The 10317-nt window shown below is 35.4% G+C and overlaps 1 protein-coding gene across 4 annotated transcripts in view; it reads right to left on the bottom strand.

Annotated features, from left to right (window-relative positions):
* Positions 1-291: 291 nt before the first annotated feature.
* The window catches only part of COL12A1 (collagen type XII alpha 1 chain), a 141515-nt gene continuing 131489 nt past the window's right edge, over positions 292-10317 (bottom strand). For 2 of the 4 annotated variants that reach the window (XM_031964618.1, XM_031964621.1), the window contains 6 exons: positions 6535-6570; positions 6361-6427; positions 6039-6227; positions 5020-5088; positions 3652-3822; positions 1194-1378 (listed from right to left, as the gene is read on the bottom strand). In XM_031964618.1, the coding sequence (XP_031820478.1) occupies positions 1194-1378; positions 3652-3822; positions 5020-5088; positions 6039-6227; positions 6361-6427; positions 6535-6570 (717 nt within the window). Of the gene's footprint in view, positions 2600-3651; positions 3823-5019; positions 5089-6038; positions 6228-6360; positions 6428-6534; positions 6571-10317 lie in introns of all 4 variants that reach the window. The other 2 variants (XM_031964620.1, XM_031964619.1) reach the window with 2 other exon arrangements.

Below are 10317 nucleotides of genomic sequence, written 5' to 3'. Positions count from 1 at the left end.
TAGGCTACCAGATATTTTCTCAAATAGCCCACACTTCATTTACATTCCTAATAAAGCCTTTGGAATCTTTGGGTGTTTTTTTGTTTGTTTGTTTGTTTCATTTTCTTTGGCTTGGTTTTCATAGCTGGCTTTGGCTTTGGCTGAGCTATAGCATAAAAGCTCTAAAAATATTTACTTAAAATGTAAGAGGAGTATAAAGGAATTTTTAGCTGTTTCCAAGGATTCCAATCTATTTGTGGCAGTAACATTATGAAGAGTCAAAAGATCCCATCCAAGAATTAACAGACCATGTCAAATTTTCAGTAGTTTTATTGAAAAATGCCTCTTTTGTTTCAGAAATAAATAATATAAGGCAGTGAAATTCACAATTTGCAGTTAAAATATAAAAGCAGCAATTCTATTTCCATAGTCTTGCAAACATTTTCCAACTGCTTTTGATAAGTAGGAAACATTATATTCTGAAAAAAAATCCATACTAAATATACAACACAAACATGCAATTCCATCTCTGCAGGATTGTCTGCAATTTGGCATAAATGTTAATGTGTCTAAATCAAGGAGATTTAAGGCATTATAAAACTGCACCAAGTTGATACAATGGTTTCAGCTACATTGCTTAAGGTTTGTGGTTGGTAAAGAAGATGTATAAGAGCAGTATATGCCCTAAAATATAACTAAAGAGAGAAAAATAAGATAAATAATGGCAATGGAGTGGCTTTTTGTTTTGTGTTTTTAATTAGGGCAGTATCATAAATTGTGAAGTGACTAAATTGTGGATAAGCATTTGAAAGGGGAAAAGTCCTCAGAAAAGGACTACTGCTAAAATTATGACTGCCCTCACAAACTACTTAGCAGCTACAAACTTGGAAATTTTTTTTTCATTTTCATTGCTGCACTGGGTTAGCTAAACATCAATTTCAAACCAGTATCTGCAAAGCAAAGTATTTTACAGGCATTTCAAAAGTAAACCTATTTCTATAGATCCCATCCCGCCTATGACACAACCTGCCAAAGCATGGTGCTGGACAGTCAGGGGTGTTTCATCATTTGGAAATGCTGAAAAGGAAATATCACAGAAAAGGGGCACATTCTGTCAGCCCAAATGGGAACATGACTGAAATGAAAATCCCATGATCCCACCCCACCCATACCCACCCTACTCTCCCCCTGCATCAAGAAAAGAAAGACATATTTCATGGTCTTAGTTTCCTCAGATTCCTCGATAATGATCTTTTCTGACGCATCTGAGGAGGGTATCCTTCTGGTGGCATATCAGCTCCATAGTCCTCATACTCATCTGCTGTCGTTTCTGGCTCCATTGGTACTATGAAGGGCTCACGCTCAGGGAGATAGGGTCCACTTTCAGGCACATAAGGCTCTGGTTGAAAATAGTTGTCCGATTCAACGTTATAGTTAAGTCATGATTTGGAAGTCACATGCACAGCAACAGGTCTACAGCCTCCCTCCACCATGTTAATCCAGTCTTAATTTCAGAACCATAAATATATAAGTTAACAGTTTTCTGATTCCTTCCATTTTCACATAGAATTTGGGGGTGATAAAAAGTAATGAAAAGGCTTTAACAAGAAACCTTTTTGTTGATGTCATTTTTATGATCCAGCAGATTATAATACAATCATTGCACAAAACACCTGGGGAGGGCCATGGCCCTGGAGCCCAATGCATTGTAAACGTAATAGTACCTGGCTAAGTATTTCAGTAGGTACCAAAATAGCTATTCATGGTTTTCAAAACCATCAGTTCAAAGAATAACTTGGCCATGTTAGGGAAAGTTTGATTGGCATCTAAACACTGAACTCTTGAGGTCAAAAACAACTGTACAAGTTAGCTATAACCAGGGATTAATATACAGTACACTTCATTTTCAGGTGCTGTCTACAGCTTGGTGGTCAAGGAACACCAACGACTACAGCAAAACAGAAGAGAAATAGTTATTTTTTTTTTAAATTTGGTATTTAAGATGGCAATTACAGGACCCAAACAAGATTACATATACAAAAGAAGGCACATGCCCTGACTCAGATATGTTGCTAACAAGCAGAGACTAAAGGTTTTCCTACAGTGTTATTCTGGCAGATAGCAAGCAGCAGGCTTTGGTGCAGAAAGCTTTTTTATAGAAATGGTAAGTGTTTTTAGTGACAGGATCCCATACAAATCATTTACAAGCCACAATTAGTTTATTATTTACAGAAGACATTTCTCTTTGACCAGGTTAAATATTTTTTTCCCCTTGAAATGGCATTACTTCCACTGGTTAGTAGTTTTATGTGCCTCCTTCAGAAATGAGGCTTCAATTGGTTGTGTTTGTCTGAACTACCATCTGCAGTTGTTGTCTACATTATGATTGAAATGTAACAGTAATAAGTGGACACCACTGTCCTTTTTTCTCATTCAAGAGTTAGTATATAGAGTCTCCCCTTTTTATGATGCCAACGCGGTTCATTAACCATATCTGTGATGACATTTCCATACAGACTCATTTCCTAATAAGCACGTGCGCAAACATCTCAGAAACAGGATTTTCATGTATTCAAACTGTAAGCAGCACTGGCGACTTAGAAAATTTGTTAGCCGGAACCTGAAACAGGTCAAAGATGATAGTTTTTAAAAGTTGAATTGCTGTGCAAAAACAAATTAACATATCTACTTTCATTCATCTAAATATACAATGGTTAAAGTATATTTATATATCTATATAATTTTTTTCAGAGTTGCTCTTTGGCAACAGAAATAAATGATGCACACAGAACATTACTTTCTCTCATTCTTATCAAATTAAATTTCTGTACAAAATTGTACTGTAAAAAATACATTTTTGAGATTTATCACTATTTGGAGTTTGATGGATATACTTATTACATAGATATATAGATATTCATCTAGTCATGCACTATTTGGTAGTGGCAAACGATATCCAACAGCTGTATCATTTTTACTACTTGTGAGATGCTTTCAGGGCAAACAAGTGAAAAGTTCACAATACCACACAATCTTTAATGTCTTTTGAGTAGAATTGTCCTGCCCAAACCAGGCATGATTGCCTCCTGTGGTCAGAACTCAATGGCAATCCTCCAACCCCTTACTCCCATCTATGTCACTTTTTTAAAATAATAGCTTCAAGACCTTTAATATAATTGGTTTTTATTCATGGATGGTGGTGTGGGATGATGAATTAATTTCAGTTGTCTGCATCAGGTTATAAGACACTTTATTGACAATTCTGAATCCACGTTCTAATTTTGTATAAATAATCCTGACATTCTATGATTGGAGATGACAAGCATGCTCCCTTCTTCTACCAATAGAAAAAGAAGAAAAGAAAAGAAAAATTCTTAGCTGTGATATTTTCACCCTTGTACTGTGAATGACTACAATGTCATTGGTGATCAGAGAATGAAGGGTAGGGGATATAGAAAAAGAAGAAAATGATCCCTTAAATCCTCACAGTAAAATAAATTCCTGTTCCTCCAAAAACTTAAAAAAAAAAAAACACTTTTCTTTTTTATAATCAAGCTACATGGCTAATAGAAGCAGTCCTCCAGTTATCTTCAAATATCCTGACATTCTAATATTTCTGTGAAGGTTACCTCATTAAATTGATTGCAGATTCCTAAAATAGCAACCACATACCTGGGTATCCTTGACCATTGTAAGGAATGCTGGCACACTGGGATGAATCACAGTATCCAGGGGGACCAATTGGACCCCGGATACCTGAATTTCCAGGACGACCAGGGGGACCGGGGGGACCTCTTGAGCCTGTAGATCCTGGTGGACCCATTCTGGATTCTCCTTGTGGACCTAGTTTGAGATTTAAATTAATATCTCTCTCTCTCTTTTCTCTCTCTCTTCTCTCTTCTTTTTCTTTCTCTCTGTCTCTGTAGTCTAATGATAATAAAACTGGCACTTTTACTGTCTAGACAATGCACTAGTATATGGTAAGAAAATATTTCCATATGAAACCACCAGAGTGAACCAAAAATATGATGGGACCTCCTTGCCAGTGACTCATCAGCAGCTGCTTCCCAGAACATGGTCTTTTAAGGGCTCTATTCACAGAAAATTGATTTGGTCAGATTAGGGCCATACTACAGACATCAATGAATGTTATAGTTTATTCTTTTTCTATTTGTGATATAAGTATCTCAAGGGAAACAACTGTATCAGACAGCCACATTGGATTGTAATTAAGACTACTCAGGAGTACATAATTCTCCTTTTCAACAGCTCCAGGATGGATGAGGTAATGTTATTTTTGGACCACATTGTACTACGGTGAACAGGAATATAAAGCTCTAACCAAATGAGGCTCTGATTTGTTTTAAACTTCTCATTGATGCTATAATTTAAAAACTGTGTTTAACTTAGACAACTGAAGGTAGAAACATTAGGACAACTAATCATTCCATCCAAGATATTGATGAAGAACCAGTGAATGAAACAATGTGATAGCACAAGCATTTGAGAGTACATTTTCTCTAGGAATACCAGATTGTGCACTATCAACACTAAGTCTTGAGACAGGTTAGTTCAATAGTTTCAGTCATGTTCAACTCTTTGTGATCCCATTTGGAGTTTTCTTGACAAAGATATTAGAATTGTTTGCCACTTCTTTTTCCAACTCATTTTACAGAGTATACTAAAGCACAGTGCCTTGCACATATTAGATTCTTTATAAACTTTTATCCATTTCATTTCATATAATTAAGCTTCCCTTAAGATGGCTCTTTATCTCTCTCTCTCTCTCTCTCTCCCTCTCTCTGCTCTGTCCCTACACACACACACACACACACATACACACACACATACACACACACACACACACATACACACATATACACGCACAAACTAACTTTACACTAGCCACATAAATAGTTCTTTAAGCAAAATATAACAAAGTATATATAGTCCCATGTTCAACGCTAAAGGAACTGAATAACTCTATGATCTGAGAACTTCTCTTGTTACTTTCATAAGCTCAAGAAACAGCAAACCTACCTGGTGGTCCAGGCAAACCTCGGGGTCCTTGTGATCCAATGCCTCTTTCCCCCTTTTCTCCTGGCAGTCCTAAATGATGAAAAGAGATTGAGGATGAGATGGAAGAGGGGAAAATAAATTAATTAATATTTTCTATCTTAGCTGATAATATTTGGTTCAAATAGTTCATTTCCTTTGTGAAAAAAAAATCTAATTTTTCACAGAAGTTCAACATTTGGGCCAAATTCTTTCTGGGCCATTTGTATGTAATCCCAGACCCACATCCAAGGACCAAAGCTGGCTATGAGTCAGGGAAAATATTTTGAATGAAACAAACATGTCAAATGTATAAAACAGGAATTGAAATTTGTGTATAATATTACTTTCATGAAAGAAATCAAAATTTATTATCCACTCACTCCCCTTCCCCTTCAAAAAAAAATGATTCCAGAATACTCATATAATAAATCAATGCCAAAATAACCTTAGTGACACAAAAATCTAATTTTTATAGAAGACGATAACTGTCATCTTAACAAAACAAAAAGTTAGCATCCATGTAATTACTTTAAAACATCTGAAATCAGACGTTTCCTTTTTTAAAAATTATATTTATCTACCATTAAATCCAATTTAAACAAAAATGCAAGGACAACACCAAGTCCTGAATTGGAAGAACTTGCATTTTTAAAGCTAAAATGCTGCCCGAGGTCACTTGAGCTACTCATGGTCACACACCAATTAACAAAGTCATGCTTCCTACATGAGTTTGCCAAGAGTCAGTCTGGTTAACAAGAATTGTTTTCAGGAAAGCACTTGCCTTTGATTGAGCTAACCTGAAAACAGTCTCCTATTGTCTAACATATAGCTGTATGACCTAAAGCCTTGCCTTAAGATATAGGATTTTCAGCAAAAGTAGCTTTGCCAGGACTTCCAAAACATGCCATAGTTTAATCCTTTCCAACCCTTTAGATATTCAGTGTTGCTATTTCATTCTTTCTTTATCCTAGTTAATTAGCAGAAAGGCATTCATCACCCACCTCGATCCCCTGGTGGTCCCTGCAACCCTGGAGTGCCTGGGAACCCTGGGCTTCCTCCAGGTCCAGGTTCTCCTCTTGCTCCAGCACTTCCTGGTGGTCCTGGTGGGCCAGGGGGTCCAGGCTGGTTGCGGTTTGAATGATAATCATTTGGAATCTGGTTCAGTATTTGGTTAAACCTACTCATCTGGCCTATAATGGAAAGAAGGTCTTGTCATTAAAAAAAATCATGGGAGTTTTTTTTCCTCTAAAGAAGAAAGGACAAGAGAAATTAAATTTTTATTCCTGTCTGCCTTCCCCACCCACTGGACATTCACTCACATACCATTGATCAGTTGTTCACAGACTTGTCTTGCAACTGCACGCATCATGTTTTGGGAAGCAATGTCTCCCTTAATAATGAAAACAGTGAGATCTTTAGCTTAGTGTTTTTATGTTTTCAGAACTCTAATGTTTATTGCATTAAATAAGTATAAATAAAATTTTAAATAATACTTACTCTGTCACCTTTCTCTCCTTTCAATCCAGATGGGCCCTAAAGCAAATGATGTTTAATGTTATTTCATTTTAATAACAACTACTCACATTTATATAACACTTTTTATTTTATTTAAGAACTGTGGCAGCCAATTGTACAGTAGATAGAGAGCAGTATTTGGGGTCAAGAAAACTTGAGCTCATAATCCTGCTTCAGAAATTTACTTGTTGTGGGACCTTGTGCAACTCCCAGCCTCAGTTTCCCCATCTGTAAAATGAGGATGTTTAATAGCACCAACCTCACAGATTCATTGTAAGGATCAAGTGAGATAATCTTTATAAAACTATTTGAAAATTTTAAGGTATTTTTTAAATTTTAACTATTACATTTTATTAGTATAAGAAACTTCAGTTGGGGGAACTTCCTCTACCTATTTGGCAGATAGCCTTAAATCATTGTCAGGGGCACTGGAGGTAACTTGATCTAATAACCAATACTAGTGAGTGGTAGGATTTAACCTCAAAGTTTTCTGATTGTGAGGCTGCCTTCTTCTTTCTTCACTATGTCAAACTTCCCTTTCATATAGCACTTTATGGTTTAGATAGTGTATTTTATCCTAATATTGCTATTAATAATTATTATTCCAAAATAAGAAAATAGGGTCAGAGAGAGCAAACAACTTGCCTACAGTCAGTTACAAAGCTTTAGTGAAGACTGAAAGTGAATTCTTCTGACTGCAAGGCTAGAATTCTTAGCACCATAACAGCCTAACTGTAATAAATGGTGGCATTGTTGATCTTCAGAGGGAGGAAGACATCAATTCAAAACCTAGCTCAAATATTTACTATCTATACAAATCATTTAACCTCTCCACATTTCAGTTTCCTCATCTGAAAAAAAGAGATGATAATCATACCTATTTCATAAGGTTGGTGTTAGGATCAAGTGAAGTAAACATATGCAAAGTGCTTTGCAAACCATAAAGTACTATATAAATATTAGCAATGATGATGATTTTACATTATTTTAAAGAATCTTGAGAATAAAAAAAATTTGATGGAATGGAAAAGACTAGATCTGATCTTAAATAATCTACAACTTACATAGCAGATCATATCATCCTTTTACAACTTTCATAATTGCTTCTAAATGTAAGCAGCATGGCTCAAATTTTGGGCTTTTGTCATTAGGATATGTAGTCTTACTTTTCCTTTTCAAATTTTCAAATAATTCCCCATCTTCTTATAACTGTTTTCAAGAATTTCATGAGCAGAAGTAAAAGCTATAATCTTATGATCATTTCCTATCATACACTATTTATACACACATATAATATGTGTGTAAAGACATTTTAATGAAGGATATTCTTCTATTCCATTTCAATGGGAAAAGGCCCAACTGTAGAGGTAGAGAACCTGGGTTCAAATCCTGTCTTGTTTTTTATTCCTTGAGCATAATCTTAGATAAGTCATTTCATCTCTGTCTCTTAAGGTCCTCAACCAGGAAATGAGAGGATTGGACTAGATGATCTTTCATATCTATTTCTGCTTTCAGTCTATGATCATGCAATCCTATAACTGGTTAGTACACCAAAAGGCAAAAACCATAGGTTTGGACCCCTGTAAGGTCCAGTTATCTTTGGTGCTCTTCCATAATTATAGATATTTCTAATTCAATCATCTGTCATGCATATCTTAGTTATAAAGAGAAATTATTATGAGAAGGTGGGTCATTCACACACACTACTAAAAAGACAATTCAACGCTCAGTAGGCAAGGAATAACACTTTTGTGGACAAAAAGCAGGACAATAAAACTCATTTATCTATTTATCAATAAAATACACATTTATCTATCAAAATGCATTTAATTTTTCTCTAGGTGCATGACCCTATATGAGTTGCTGTAGGAATTGGCTAAGGATTTTATACCATCCTAAAAAGTTCTGGTTTCTGCTCTTGAAGACTTTAGCTCCAGGGCACCAACAATTATTGCTAGAAATAAAATTCTCAGAAAGTGGTTGTTGGGAATGACAGTGTTTATGCTCAGATTCTGACTGAGAGCAAGAACTGCTCAAAATCAAGCATGGAATTGTTGAAAGAAATGCTACTAATTGGATTTTTGAATTGATCAAATAGGATTTTGAAAACCTGTGGTTCCTTTCTTTCCCTAGGACTGTAGTACCAAGGAAGCACACTCCAGTCATACAACTTGGTTTGATGAAGGCATAGATCACTATGTCAAAGTCTCTTCAGAGAGAAAATATCTTGTCCACCAGAAGAGGAAAAAGTATTTCTGCCACCCATGCCATGATGGCTCCACATTGAATATCCTTGTTTTTAGAAAGAAACTCCTCAATTGCTGGCATTGTTACAATGCTCACATATATTTCTTGTCCAATCCTGCTACTATGTCTCTGAATCACTTTGTCACTCTGATTACCTTAGTGTGGGGAACCAAGAGTTTTTCCTCCTTGGTAATTATCAGTAAAGATGGATACCCAGGGCGGATCTCAGGAATGATACCAAAAAAGGAAATTCAATCTTTTAAATGAAATAAATATATTTGAATTCTATCCTGTACACCCTTCTTCTGCCACAGTTAACAGTATTGCAATCAGAAGTCTATGATGATTTTACACTGAATTGGGTCTTGACTCACATTGAGAATAGTGGGGACCATTACAAATGATGAAATAGGAGAAGGAAGGGAAGATAAAAGAACCAAGAATCAATATCTTCTAATTTCCTCTGCTCTAGCCTATCCTAATTATGTCTCCCTCCTCACTCACCCTACTTGATTCCTGGAAAGATGGGGGAAAAAATGAGAAATAGTATATGATTTCTCTAGGAGAGGCTCTGCTCCTCAAACCTGAAAAGCCCACTCTTTCCTCCCTTCTCTAAAGCACTAGGTTTTTGTAAAATCATTAAGTCTTATACAGGGCAAAGCTACGTGGTATAGCAGGAAGAGCACTGGATCAGAAGCCCTGGGTTCAAATCCTACTTGCACCTTGGGCAAATCATTTTACCTGAATTTCTTTATTTTTAAAATGAGAGAGTTGGACTAAATTATCTCTAAGAACTCCTCCAGTTCTGTGAATAATCTAGGATTAGGACCACCTCCAATATTTGAATCTTTTTAAGTTTTTTTAAATTATTTTGAATTTTTAAAAAGTAATTTTTATGCTCACAAGCCACTATAAACTTGTGTTAAGCAGTAAATCTTTCCCTTAATGTTCTAGGTCCAATAATAAGTTGTACAAAATCATTCTCTCTAAAGCATAAGAAAAGTGGATAAAATTTGTGAATTAAGTAGAAAGACTTAATGGGCTTTTGACTACAATGATTAATGTCTTGCACGATCTGTTGAGTTTAAATACTGTCTGCTAACTTTTTCAGCAATCTTTCCATTATTATTATTATACAAATTTAATCTTATATAAGGATGGGAAATATCAAGCATAACTTTATCAGGATTATAGACTATTGCACTTTAAAGTAATCTAACACTGAGCAAGTTTCATAATAACAATACTTAAATAATACTAAATAATACTGAAACTTGTATGGTAAGATGGTTTAATAAGTAATTGATTTAAGCAGGCGATAATTTAGCTGAATGAGTATTAAGGTTCCCTGATTCTTTAGTTTAGGTATGGTAATTCTGTTGGTTGTATGAATCTGCATGCTATGTAGATACCATATTTTCAGACTGGATGATAGTGTTAATAAGTGTGTTGAAAAGAATCAGTTCCCTTATATATAATACTGAACTTGGCAGATCCCATGTGAACCTCAAGATTAAG

This window comes from Sarcophilus harrisii, chromosome 4 (assembly GCF_902635505.1).
Source record: "Sarcophilus harrisii chromosome 4, mSarHar1.11, whole genome shotgun sequence".
Classification (NCBI taxonomy): Eukaryota; Metazoa; Chordata; class Mammalia; order Dasyuromorphia; family Dasyuridae; genus Sarcophilus; species Sarcophilus harrisii.
Note: the sequence above shows the minus strand (reverse complement) of the source record. Positions and strands in the feature narration are given on the sequence as shown.